This window comes from Anolis sagrei, chromosome Y (assembly GCF_037176765.1).
Source record: "Anolis sagrei isolate rAnoSag1 chromosome Y, rAnoSag1.mat, whole genome shotgun sequence".
NCBI lineage: Eukaryota > Metazoa > Chordata > Lepidosauria > Squamata > Dactyloidae > Anolis > Anolis sagrei.
In genome coordinates, this window is record NC_090035.1 from 84,320,688 (window position 1) to 84,334,588 (window position 13,901).

Here is a 13,901-nt window from a genome sequence, read left to right on the forward strand (position 1 = left end):
AAGGAGGCCCCGCCCACTCCTCTTCCTCCTCAGGGCTCCTCCCCCTCTCTCCCGCTCTCTTTCTTCCTCTCCCCCCCTGCAAGGGAGAATGGTTCCGCCCACCCGCGCTGACTGCCAAGGCTGGGCGCCTCCACTTCTCAGGCAACGAGGGGAGGATGTGGTCACGGAGGCCCCGCCCACTCCTGGGCAGACAAGGCGGCCCAAGCAAGCCTCTCCCTCCTTCCTTTCAGAGGTGTCTCCGCCTCCTCTCCCCCCCGCCAGGGAGAATGGTTCCGCCCTCTTTTTCAGAGGAGTCTCCGCCTCCTCTCCCCCCCCGCCAGGGAGAATGGTTCCGCCCTCTTTTTCAGAGGAGTCTCCGCCTCCTCTCCCCCGCGAGAGGGAATGGTTCCGCCCACCCGCGCTGACTGCCAAGGCCGGGCGCATCCACTCCGCAAGCAGCAGGGGGGGAATGTGGTCAAGGAGGCCCCGCCCACTCCCGGGCAGACAAGGCGGCCCAGGCAAGCCTCTCCCTCCTGCCTCCCTCCCTCCCTCCCTCCCTTCCATCCTTTCAGAGGAGTGTCCGCCTCCCTCCCCCCGCGAGGGAGAATGGTTCCGCCCACCCGCGCTGACTGCCAAGGCCGGGCGCCTCCACTTCTCAGACAACGAGGGGGGGAAGGTGGTCAAGGAGGCCCCGCCCACTCCCCGGGCAGGGGAGCCGGGCCACGCCCCCTTTGGCGCAGGAGGCCCCGCCCACCTCTCTTCCTCCTGAGGGCTCCCCCTGTTCTCTCTCTCTCTGCCCCCCCCCTCCTGCGGGAAATGGTGGCGCCTTTGTGCTGCCCGCTCGCCCTCGCTCCGCCCCCTCGCCTGTCAATCCCGCTCCTCCGGCCACGCCCCCTCCGCTCCAGCCCGGCTGCACTTCCCACCTCCGGACACACGGGGGCCCCGATCCAGCGCGCCTCCTGGCGGCCTTGCAGGGGAAGCGGCCCAGTCACCACTATTATTATTATTACTTTTACTGTTGTTATTATTATTATTATTATTATTATTATTATACAATATTATTGTATTGTTGTATTATGGGCTCGGCATCATGTAAGCCGCACCGAGTCCCTTGGGGAGATGGTGGTAGCGGGGTATAAATAAAGTGTTATTGTTATTATTATTATTATTATTATTATTGACACAAAAGTACAGTATGTTACAGCAAACGAGATCTCTCTGCGACTGTTATTATTGTTATTGTTATTGTTATTATTATTATTTGAAACACAACAAGATGAGTCCACAGCAAACAAGATCACTCTGCTGGCTCTTGTATTGGATCACATGTCAGACCCTTCCCAAGTGTCTAAGACTGTGTCATGTATCAGCGAATAATGCATGAAGATCCCAGTAAGGTGGCCTTTTGCAGCTGAAAGATGGTAATCTTGTCCATGCCGATTGTGTTTAAGTGCAGGCCAAGGTGTTGAGGCACTGCACCCAGTTGTGCCGAACCCCACTGGGACCCCCTTGACTGACTTGTGCCAGAATCTTTGCAATTCAGTCTTCAAATCCTCATATCATGTCTGCTTTTCCAGTTGTTTCTCTGCAATCTTGCTGTCACCTGGGATTGCGACATCAACAATCCATACTTTGTTTTTTGAAACAATCGAGAAGTCAGGAGTGTTCTGCTCCAAAACTCTGTCTCTCTGAATCCGAGAGTCCCAGAGGAGTTTAGCATTTTCATTTTCCATAACTCTTTCCAGCTTGTGATCCCACCAGTTCTTTGTCGCAGGCAGAAGGTCTTTGTGTCACAAGTTCCAATGAATCACCTGAGCAAGGGTGTTGTGCCTCTGCTTGGAGTCTGTCCACAATCTTCTTGCAGCAGCTGAGGATGGGATTTATTGTTTCACCTGCTTCCTTGCAGAGTCTATACTTGGGATCTGTTGTGGACTTTTCAATTCTGGCTTGGATGGCCTTGGTTCGAATGGCTTGTTCTTGGGCTGCCAGAATCAGGCCCTCCTTGGTCTCCTTTTTCAGAGTTCCATGTGTGAGCCACAGCCAGGTTTTTTCTTTGTCCATTTGGCTCTCAAAGTTTCCTGGGAACTGTCCATGGAGAGAGAGCCTTCTTTCGCCAGTTTTCTCTTCTACTCTGGACTGTGTTTTTACGGTAGTTGTTCTTTGTCTTTTGCACTTGAAGCTGTTTACTACTCTTGACTTCCCTCAATGTTGGTCCTTGACTGCCTTTCCCATCATCTGCCAGGGCATGTGTCTCTTCTTCTTCTTCTATTATTATTATTATTATTATTATTATTATTATTATTACTATTATTATTATTATTATTATGCTGTTGCTTCCCTTGGCTGGCTGCTCCTTCCCAAGATGCCTTGGGGCCCTGGCCCTGGCTTCTTCCTTTGCCAGCCTTGACACACACACACACACACACACACACCCCCATCCCCTGGCTTCCCGGCATTAGCACCCCATTCACCAGGGCCTCTTGTGGACAGGGGCTGAGGCCGGATCCGCTTTGCCTTCTGGGCCCCTGGGCATTCCTGCTAGAGCAGAGGGCAGCAAGGAACCTGCATTGGGCAAATGGCTACTCCTGTGGGCAGCCACCAGGCCTTGTCTGCTGGACCACAGGGTGCAGGGGAGGAGGGGGCACGCTTATGTATGGGTCCCGTGGAAAAAACACCCAGTCAAGCGCCCGGCCTTGGGGCCAAACCACACCAAGCAGGACTCTTCCTCTGAACCTTTTTTATTGGCATAAAACAGAACGCAACATACACAGCTTCCCCGAGTCATGAAAGCGATGCCAGAAAGCGCCTTGGGAAAGGGGGCCACACTCCTCACGGTCCTGGACCCCCCCTAGTTCATCACTCATAGGGCTGTTTGCTATTTCAAAGAGGCAACAATATCTCAGAGCAGCCAACCTCCGGCCTTCCAGCCATTTTGGCCCCTGATTCCCAGAATTCCCAGCCTTGGACAAGGGGGGGGGGCTCCTGGGGGTCGGGGGCCAAAACCCCTGGAGGGCTGTGGGTGGCGCAAATGAGTCTTGGGGTAACACTTAAAGAAAACCAATCACTTAAGCTGTTGCAAAAACAAACACCCAACTTGGTGTTCTGCAAAACATCAGGCCCGTCCTGTCCCCTTGCTCTCACTCGGCCTCCCACCTGGAAGTGAGCAGGTGAAGTGCCGGCCTGGCAGCGGCCATTGCCTGCCTTGGACTTGGCCTTGACCTGCTCCTGCTTCTGGTCAAGGCACCCACCTCTGGCCCTCCCCTTGGCCCCCACCCCGCATCTCCTGCCCCCACTCTCAAAAGCCCAGTTGGGGAGGGGGTGGGGGTCCCTCCAGGGAGGGGGAGCTGCTGCTGCCGCCTTCGGGGAGGCCGTGGGGTGCCTGCTGGTGCTGCGGGTGCAGGGCCTCCTCCTGTGCTGCCGGGCCCTGGTCTTGTGGGGCAGCCAGAAAGCGAGGGGCTGTTTCGTTGGGACCTGGAGGGGGGCAGAAGAGGGCAGTACTATTACCATTATTATTATGGTTATTTTTATGATATTTATCTGTACCCCCCCCCCATTTTTCTCCCCACAAGGAAGCTTTCCAAGAAATGCTGCCCATCTCCCCCCTTGCTGCCCCCTTGACAACCGCCCAGATGGGTCTCCAGGTAAATCCCGTGTGGCCAGCCAGGCCCCGCCAGGTCGGCCAGAAGGAGCAGGTTTGGGTCCGCCTCTCCTTCTGCCTGCTCCGGAGTGAACCCAGGGGGGTGGTGTCCGCCACGCCCCACCGCAGGCTGAGCCCGGGATCAACATCTTGGGGGAGACATCCTGGCGGGATTACGAGGTCTCCAGACTTCCCTTCCTGGCACTGAGCCCCACAGGTCAGGCCCGGCACCTTAATCTGGAGGAAGGGGCTTAGAGGCCGCCTGCCGCCTGTCCTGTCCCCAAGCAGACCCCCTGCCGGGCCCCCCCACAAGGCCCCCAGGTGCTTTGCAAAGACATTCCATGGGGAAGCCCAGGACCGTGGTCACCCTCCTCCCTTCTAGGTGGGCACTGGCCACTGAAGGCCCGCTCTTCTTCCTCCCCAGGGCACTCCCCCCCTCTCCCTGCCCCTTTTTTGTGGAGATGCCCCACCCAGAACGCCCCCCCCCACACTCCCCCTCCCTGGCCTACCTGTCGGGTCGGGGCTCCTTGGCGCCTCCTCGGGGGGGCTCCGGCGTGCCTCCCCTTCCCCTCCTCCTCCGTGGCTCAGCGGTGGCAGTGGCGGGCCCCCCTTCTGTCCCGGTCCCGGGGAGGGGGCTGGGTGGGCAAAGAGGCCCTGCAGGTGGGGGCCGGGGAGGGGGGGCAGTCGGGGAGGCAGCAGGGGGAGTGGCGGGAGCCCCAGGGGGCCGAAGGGCAGGGCGGAGGGCGGCAAGGGAAGGGCCACCGCCACCTCCAGCGGGGGCAGGCAGAGCGGCAGCACCCCCACTTTGCCCTCCGGGAGCCAGCCCGCCTCCACCGCCTGTGGCAGCATGCGGACCGCCTTGGGCATGGGCAGCGGGCAGCTCTGGGGCCCAAAGGGGGGCTGGCCAGTGCTGGAGGGCCCCCCTGGGCTGAGGCCGACCGCCTGGACGCTGGAGACCAGGAATGGGGTCGAAAGTGAGGGGGGCCCAGTTGGGGCGAAGGAGAGCAGGCAGAGGTTCTTGTCCTGCTGGGGAAACGCACTGAAAGGCAGGCAGAGCGGCCCCGGGCAGTGCCCTCGGAGGACCCCGATGGGCCCCAGAGGCCTTTTCAGAGCGCTGTGGCCCTGGGGGGCCCTCGTGACTGGAACGCCCTCAGGAGAGAGAAAGCAGGAGTGGGGCTTCTGCAGTGGAAGGGGGCGGGGAAAGGGGGCGGTGCCCAAAGGAGCCGGGGTGCGGCAGGGGGAGCCGGGGGCCGGGCCCTTCCGCAGGACCATCAGGGCTTCGGCCGCCTCTTCCTGGAGCTGCTGTTCCGAAAGGGGCGCAAAGAGGAGACCCCTGCCCGGCCAGACGGAGAGGCGAGGGGCCGAGGAGGAAGAGGAGGAGGAGAGGGGCTGAAAGAGAAAAGGGGGGGCTCTGGTTAGCAGGTAGGGAGCAGAAGACACCCACAGGCAGCCAGATTCCCCTCTCCTCCATGGGGCACCGCAGCGGGAAGGCCCTGGCAAGGTGCCTTTGTCCCTTCAGAGGCAGGCTCCCCCTCAGCCGGCCCTTGACCCTTGCAATCCCCCCCCCCCAACTTGGCTGCTCCCGTGGGGCTACACAGAGGTTTCTTCTCCTTGCCGTGGGAAGGAGGGGCAACACTGGCGGTTTTCCAAGGAGGCCAAACAGGCACTCTTTGTTGGCGCAAGGGCCCGTGCCCAGCCACCCCCTCTGCTTTACTGGTCACACTGGGGCCACCCAACCCTGCCCACTCTGCTCAGCCCAGGGCCTTATGGGCCACCCGTGGGGGAGCCCTTTCCCTGCTTTTGGGGGAGGGCGGTGAGGGTCCTGGAGCACCGCAACTTAGCTCTGCCCCGTTGGCACAACATCCCAATGCGCCATGTCTTTGGAGCCGCCCAAGGAAGCTCCTGGCAGGGGCAGCATTCAAGGGAGCAGCCTCAGTCTCTCTCCAGTATTCCGGGGGGGAGGGTCGGGGTGGAATCCCCCCCCCTTTCCATGTACACGTATGCATATCCATGGTGACCAAGGTGGGATCTGACTGGACATCTCTGTGCAGAACACTCAAAGCAGCGTGCAAAGACTCAAATACCTGACTTCCCAGCGGCGGGGCTTTGGGGTGCCTGCTCAGCTCCGGGGGGCCGCTCTGGGGGTTCAGGGCCGTGTGGCTGTTGTGGGGATAAAGGAGGGTTGTTTGGGGGGGGGGGGAGAAGAGAGTGCATGTCAGGTCCGGTTATCACAGAGCAGCTCCTTGGAGGCACCCACAGGCCTCTTGTCCTTTCAGCCAGACCGACTGGGGAGGGGACTCGGCTGCTGTCGCTCTCCTGGCCCCTGGCCTGACGCCCTCCCCCCCACACACACACACACAGACTGCAGTCAGTAGCCAAGGTTTCTTAGTATAGGCAGGAGATGCCATTGGGCGGGGGGCTTTTCCACAGGAGGTGTTGCTGTTGGTCCAGTTGGCAGGGCCCAGGGTTAGGTTGCAGAGCAAAGGCATGCAGTCCAATAAGTGCTGTTGTTGTTGTTGTCCCCCCCTCCGGCCCCGCTCCCTCTCTAATCCAGCCATTCTCCCAGGGTGACCCCTCCTGACCCCTGGCCTTTCCGCCGAGTCCTTCCAAATGAAGATTTTGGGGTCCTTGCAGAAGATGCTTCCCAAAAGGATCGCCTGAAGGGCCTCACACATTTGTACAGCCACATATCCTGCATTCCACACATACTTTTCCTCCACTTTTAAGGTACTTATACGTTTGCCTTCTCTATATAGGGCAGATATAACTTACTCAGAGCAGGATGGCTGTTCCTTGACGCTCGGCCCTTCCTTGGGGTTGGTGGCTGGGATCCTGCGGGGACAGAACACAAGTGGAACTCAAAGCGGTGCAAATGCAGGCCTTTTCCTGGGTGGAGCACCAGCCCCCGGGAGCCCTTGACCGGCTGGCCAGGGGACAGCGGGGGGCCCCTCCCACCTCCCTTCCTGTGATGGCTGTCTGAACTCTGGGGGGGGGGGGGTGCTCTGACCGACTGCCTCTCCCCCTCCCTTTGGGGAGCCCCCTCCCTTCCCCCAAAGGGGCCCTGGCCCAGCAGCGCTGGAGTGCAAGGATGGTGCTCTTGGAGTTGGGCTGGGTGGCCCATGTGATCTCTTCCCACTCTATGTAAGACTGTAGGATCTAGATAGCAATATTACATAACCACTCACAAGCCGGTTCTGCTTTGAAATGGATATATTGCTTGTATCTCTGCAGCAAAGAGAGACACTACTGACTTTTCCCCACCACCACTTCCTTTTATACCCCTTTCTTGCCCAACTCCCCCTCTTCTCAGTTTCCTTATTAGAACTTGTTGCTTCTCTGCTGGCTTCAAAATGTCACAGAGAGAGAATTGATTCAGCCAGGATAATTCAATCAGGATGTCACGGAAGGAATGTGTGATGTCTTCATCCCGTTAGAAATTGACTCCTGACACTCTATGATTCCCCTCCCATCCCATTGCCCTTCACACAGGTGTGATGCCCTTCTGCTCATTGGGCCTTTCCCTGCTGATAATGAGGACCCCAACTCCCCCCCCCCCCCCCAATGCACCCCCTGGGATGAGTTCCCACTCCCAAAAGTTCCAGGCCTCCCTTCTGCTGGGCCTTCAAGGCTTCCTACGTGGGAGGAGCCCAATGTACCTGGGCAGGTCGGCAGGTGAGAGCCAGCAGGCGCCAGGGCTCAGGTGAGGCACCTGTCCTGGGGCCGCCCCATAGCCCTCCGGCAGGTACAAAGCTCCTCTGCCCTCGCATCCTGAAGGAAAAGGAAGCCAGTTCAGCAAGACTTGCGGTCTCTTTAGCTCAGGCACGGGCCAACTTGGGCCCTCCCTCCAGGTGTTTTGTACTTCAACTACCGGCTGTTAGGAATTGTGGGAGTTGAAATCCAAAACACCTGGAGGGAGGGCCAAGTTGGCCCGTGCCTGCTTTACCTCGACAGGTCAGGATCCTGCTGGGTTCCTCCAGAGCCAGACCTACCTCCCAATCCGGGGCAGTGGAAGCAGTGTTCCGGAGGCAGGAGCGGGCAGAAGGGCCCCGGGGCCACGGGAAACGGGGGTGTGGCCCAGGACAGGTGGGGCGCCCGGTGGCCCCCGCAGGCCCAGGGCAGCTCCGTCGCTCGGGAGCACCGAGAGGGAGGCGGACAGGTGCTTTCCTAGGGAAGGATGGGCAAAGCAGGTTGGATGGCAGGTAACATCGCCACAGGTGAGGTGCCGCACACCTGTTACTCTGTCACAAAAAAGGAACTGAATGCTCTGGTTCAAAGACCCTCTTGTGGGAACCTGGCAGTAGCAAATACCCTCTGTTTTTACAATCTCTCTGTGTGTGACTGTCTCTGAAGATTGGTCAGGTACCATTTACCTGACGCACCTTGTGCAAGTTCCCTGCAGAGTTGCAGGCATTTGTCTTACATCTCGAGAGAAAAGGAGGCCAGCAATGAAAGGGAGGTGCCAGGGGCGGCCTGCTTCCCGCTCAGCGCAATTCCTCATCTCCAACTGAGCTCCGTCCAGAGAGCAAAGCGGCCTCTCTCCTCCATCCCTTTGTCACAATGCCTATAATGTGCAGATTTCATATATGTGGATTTAATATGTGTAGGTATGAATGGAATTGTATGGAAGATGCATGAGAGCTAATCATTTTGGAAACACCATTCTGAAATATTAAGGCCTGCAATGACTAAATACCTGCATGCTGGATTGTAATTAAAACTTGCTAATGAGAACTGAAAAAGCAAACTGTGATAAGAACAGTGACAGTGATAAAAGAAATGTTTACAGTGTTAAGAAGGAAGTCAACACAAGGCTAACACCAGTCATGAAGAGTCAACATCTGGCCAGGAAACTGAGTTGGAGTCAACATATTCCCAGGTGGAAGGCATCTATCATTAAGTTACATTTTTGGGGCAACATCAGCAGAATATTCCTACAAAAGACTCGTTCTAATAACTCTCAACTTGTGGCAGATCAGAGGAGTCTGGCTCACCCACCATGCGCTGTGGAGATGGTGCATTCGGAGAGTGTCAGATCTGCTCTGGGAAAGCAGGATTCTGCACACTTCCTTTCTCCAGGGAAGAGGAAGGAGTGCATTTTGGAGCCATGGTACGTTTGCAGGGAGTCGGGGTCTGCTGCAGTATGGAAAACAAAGATCTGGCCCTTGCATTGTTCTCAGGAAAAGGAGTTTTGGCATCTTAGAAGTTAATGGAAGTTTTGGAACTTTGCGTTGGCCGGCTACAGGGAAGCAGGGTATGGCTGAACAGGTGTGCTTCTCCATGGAGGGAAAAGGAGATATAATAATAATAATAATAATAATAATAATAATAATCTTTATTACTACCCCGCTACCATCTCCCGAGGGACTCGGTGCGGCTTACATGAGGCCGAGCCCACAATACATCAGTCATAAAATCAATACCAACACCTAATACAGACAATAAAATAAAACTCATAACTAAAAAGAAACAATAACAGTAACACAATGACATTTAAAACCTATGGCTGGGTCAAATGTAATAATTAAAATGTAAGAATAATGCTGAGCATGAACAGATGAAATATGAACTAGGACCATGATGGCGAACCTATGACACGTGTGTCAGCACTGACACGCATAACCATTTTCGATGACACACAGGCGCATGTGGTCGCATACAGAGAAGATGGGACCGCTTCTCAAGAAGGACATTTAATCCTCGGCTCCTACACTAGCATTTTTCTATAATGCCAAGATATATGGCATTATAGAAAAAGCAGGTAAGTTAAATAATTAGTTTTTGGTTTATTAAATACAGTTATATATTACAATAATATATTTTTGTTATTAAACTATAAATATCATGAAATTATAGTAGTGACACCCCACTCGAGTTATGCTTGGTTTTTTGGTGAGTATTGACACACCAAGCAAAAAAGGTTGCCCATCATTGAACTAGGATAGAGTTTTCAGAGAGGGATGGGGCGTGCAGACATTCCTAGATCCATCGTAAAGTGCATTTTGAGGATATGGTGGTATTTGGGTGTATGCATGAGGACAGATGCATGTACATGTGTGTGAATCCTGAGTAGAAACGCAGCCATCTTTTGACTGTTTGTTAGCCAGTGTAATAGGTGTTGGTGAATCCAATGCACTTAATGTAGAATGTGTATGTGTAAGAGTTCTGATCTCCCCTCTTTCTCACACTGGAAATGGCAGTGAAAAGCACCTGTGCTTGAAAGTGATTGAGAAGTGACCCAGGGCCCCTCTCCCGCCCTCCCCTTTCCTCTCACCTTGCTGGCTTCTCTCTGCCTTTGTCTCCGAAGGAGTCCCGGGGCCCCTTGGGGCCCGTCCTCTGCCTCCTGCACGGGCTCCTCGTTCTCCTTCTTCCCTGGGCAACAAAAGGCAGGAGGTCTGCATGAGTCCCACCCTGAGCTGGAAATGCAGCCTGACTCCAGAACCCAAACAAAGCAAGATATTCTAAGGCTTTCATGGCTGGAATCACTGGGTTGCTGTGAGATTTTTGGGCTGTATGGCCATGTTCCAGCAGCATTCTCTCCTGATGTTTCACCTGCATTTGTGGCTGGCATCTCCAGAGGTTCTGTTGGCAGTGAGGCAAGTAGTGTGTGTGTGTGTGTGTGGAATAATGTCCAGGATGGGATAAAGAACCCTTGTCTGTTTAAAGAAAGTGTGAATGTTGCAGTCAGCAAGCTTGAATTAGCATTTGAGTCACCATGAAGTTGCAAAGTCAATCCGTGAGGGTATCTGCATAGAGGTAGCCCGCCCTTTGTTGTCTGGAGCATGTGAACAAGTTCAACGGAAAGGACACAATTGGGTCACCAGTATTAAAAAACACCAAAATCAAGACAGTAAACACCTTTCATAAACAGGAGAACTCCAAGCAGTGAACAATTAAGGCCCAGCTAACACCTCCCAAACAGAGGATGCCTCCAGGCAACAGAGGCCAGGCTGGGTTGCTGTGAGTTTTCTGGACTGTATGGCCATGTTCCACAAGCATTCTCTTTTGATGTTTTAATCACATCAAAGGAAGGCATCCTCAGAGGTTGTGATGACCTCCGAGGATGCCTGCTATAGATGTGGGTAAAACGTCATGAGAGAATGCTTCTGGAACATGTTGATACAGCCTGGAAAACTCACAGCAATCCAGTGATTCCAGCCATGAAAGCCTTCGACAACACAGAGGCCAGGCTGAGTTGCTGTGAGTTTTCTGGGCTGTATGGCCATGTTCCACAAGCATTCTCTCCTGATGTTTTAATCACATCAAAGGAAGGCATCCTCAGAGGTTGTGGGCAAAACATCAGAAGAGAATGCTTCTGGAACATGGCCACTCACAGGAAAACTCACAGGAACCCAGTGATTCTGGCCATGAAAGCCTTCGACAACACAGAGGCCAGGCTACCTCTATGCAGATGCCCTCACTGATTAACTTTGCAAGTTTGCAAACCCTGAACATTTTTCTTTCCAGCTTTTGTCCCAGGAATTCACATGCTCCACTTGTTTACTTCTTGTTCTCTACTTGTTCCTACCACTTGCATCTCTTGTTGCGAGTCTTGCTTCAGCCATGTTGTGTTTCAAACGGTCAAGCCAGCATGTTCTAGGTCTGCCACGTGGCCTGGCACCTGCAACTTCCATATTCAGCGTGGTTTTAGCCACGCAGCCCTCACCACTTCGTTGCACATGTCCAAAGCAGCTCAGAGGGGATTCTTTCATTTTCCTCCGCGATCGGAGCAACCCTAGACATTATTCCACAGGTTTATGCATACACTCCACTTGCCTCACTTCCAACAGACCTCTGACGATGCCATTAGCCACTGATGCAGGTGAAACGTCAGGAGAGAATGTTGCTGGAACATGGCCGTACAGCCCGGAAAACTCATAGCAACCCAGAATTAGCAGTTCTTTTGAAGTCAAACTGTTTATTTGATGGAGGGGCCTGAACCCTAAGCCCATTAGGGAGGACCAGGAGCCAATTGAGATCCCGGCTTGCCCGGCTCCTTGATTTGGAGGCCCCGCTCCTCCGGTTCCTCACCTCTGCCCCCCTTAGTGGCCCGGATGGCCTTGGGGGGCTTGGCCGGGTCCAGGGGGCTCCCTTCCTCCTGGAGCCGCAGCAGAGCCCCCACCGGCCCCTTCCGCAGCTCCATCTCCTGGTGCCTCCGCAGGGCCACCTGGGCGGCCATGACACGCCGCCTTTGCCTGCGGGACGAGGACAAGGACACGGTCAGCGGGCCCACAGGAGCAAAACACAAGCAAAACATCCTCATACGTTTTGGTTTGAGATATTGGGAGGAACTCATTGTGGTGAGAAGTTGCCGTAATGCTTGAGAATGAAGCAGGAATGGTTACACTATGTCACAACATTGGACACATTTCCTATCCCTGGTTTGGAAGTGTTGTTTCCGGTTTCATTGGGCGACCTACTCCAGAAACGTGGCTGTTTTTGTGGCTGCCACAAACAATGTTGGATTGGTTGAGGCTCGGTGTCGAGATATTCAAACGATCCCAAAATGTGCAATAGCAGGATGCCCCTCCCACAAAGACAAAGTTTTGGAAGTTAATCAACTTTTCCCATGTTTTTTATGATACAACCAATTAGGAAACAATGGCATTGATAACCCAGGAATGAAAACTGTGTTGTGTACTATGCCAGTGTTTCTCAACCTGGGGATCGGGACCCCTTGGGGGGGGGGTGGCAAGGGGGTTTCAGAGGGGTCGCCAAAGACCTCCAGAAAACACATAGAATCAAAGAGTTGGAAGAGACCTCATGGGCCATCCAGTCCAACCCCATTCTGCCAAGAAGCAGGAATATTGCATTCAAATCACCCCTGACAGATGGCCATCCAGCCTCGGTTTCAAAGCTTCCAAAGGAGGAGCCTCCACCACACTCCCTCCGGGGCAGAGAGTTCCACTGCTGAACAGCTCTTACAGTCAGGAAGCTTTGGAGGCTCAGGTGGAGTTGTTGTTGTTGTTATTATTATTATTATTGTTATGACTATTCCTCTGCTCTATTCTCTGCAAGCACCCCTTTGTTGCCCTTGCAGTTGCAAAGGCTCAGTTGGAACTATATTATTATTATTATTATTATTTGAAACACAACAAGATCATAGAATCATAGAATCCTAAATAGTTGGAAGAGACCTCCTGGGCCTCCATCCAGTCCAACCCCATTCTGCCAAGAAGCAAGAATATTGCATTCAAAGCACCCCTGACAGATGGCCATCCAGCCTCTGTTTAAAAGCTTCCAAAGAAGGAGCCTCCACCACACTGCTGAACAGCTCTCACAGTCAGGAAGTTCTTCCTCATGTTCAGGTGGAATCTCCTCTCTTGTGTTGTTGTTGTTCATTCGTTCAGTCGTCTCCGACTCTTCGTGACCTCATGGACCAGCCCACGCCAGAGTTCCCTGTTGGCCGTTACCACCCCCAGCTCCCTCAAGGTCAGTCCAGTCACTTCAAGGATGCCATCCATCCATCTTGCCCTTGGTCGGCCCCTCTTCCTTTTACCTTCCACCTTCCCCAGCATAATTGTCTTCTCTAGGCTTTCCTGTCTCCTCATGATGTGGCCAAAGTACTTCAACTTTGTCTCTAGTATCTTTCCCTCCAGTGAGCAGCCGGGCTTTATTTCCTGGAGGATGGACTGGTTGGATCTTCTCGCAGTCCAAGGCACTCTCAGAACTTTCCTCCAACACCACAGCTCAAAAGCATCTCTCTTCCTTCGCTCAGCCTTCCCTCAGGTCCAGCTCTCACATCCGTAGATGTGACTACTATGGGGAAGACCACGGCTTTGACTAGGCAATGGATCTTGGTTGCCAGTCTGATGTCTCTACTCTTTACTCTTTTATCAAGACTGGACATTGCTCTCCTCCCAAGAAGGAAGCGTCTCCTGATTTCCTGGCCACAGTCTGCATCTGCCGTAATCTTTGCACCTAGAAATACAAACCCTGTCACAGCCTCCACGTTTTCTCCCTCTATTTCCCAGTTGTCAATCATTCTTGTTGCCATAATCTTGGTTTTTTTTATGTTTAGCTGCAACCCGGCTTTTGCGCTTTCTTCTTTCACCTTGATTAGAAGGTTCCTCAGCTCCTCCTTGCTTTCGGCCATGAGAGTGGTGTCGTCTGCATATCTGAGGTTGTTAATGTTTCTTCCAGCCATTTTCACCCCAGCTTTGCATTCATCCAGCCCCGCACATCCTCGCATGATGTGTTCTGCATACACGTTAAAAAGGTTGGGTGAGAGGATGCAGCCTTGCCGGACGCCTTTCCCAACCTTGAACCCGTCTCCTGTTCTGTGGTC

The 13,901-nt window shown here is 54.1% G+C and overlaps 1 protein-coding gene across 1 annotated transcript in view; it reads right to left on the reverse strand.

Moving 5' to 3' along the window:
- Positions 1-2,701: 2,701 nt before the first annotated feature.
- Positions 2,702-13,901, reverse strand: part of LOC137095042 (doublesex- and mab-3-related transcription factor C2-like) — a 12,799-nt gene continuing 1,599 nt past the window's right edge. Inside the window, exons 2-9 of the mRNA XM_067461220.1 lie at positions 11,645-11,808; positions 9,888-9,985; positions 7,606-7,780; positions 7,273-7,384; positions 6,389-6,448; positions 5,701-5,776; positions 4,126-5,005; positions 2,702-3,450 (exon numbers count right to left, since the gene is read on the reverse strand). Of these exons, the coding sequence (XP_067317321.1) occupies positions 3,275-3,450; positions 4,126-5,005; positions 5,701-5,776; positions 6,389-6,448; positions 7,273-7,384; positions 7,606-7,780; positions 9,888-9,985; positions 11,645-11,808 (1,741 nt within the window). The 3' untranslated portion in view covers positions 2,702-3,274. The remainder of the gene's footprint in view (positions 3,451-4,125; positions 5,006-5,700; positions 5,777-6,388; positions 6,449-7,272; positions 7,385-7,605; positions 7,781-9,887; positions 9,986-11,644; positions 11,809-13,901) is intronic.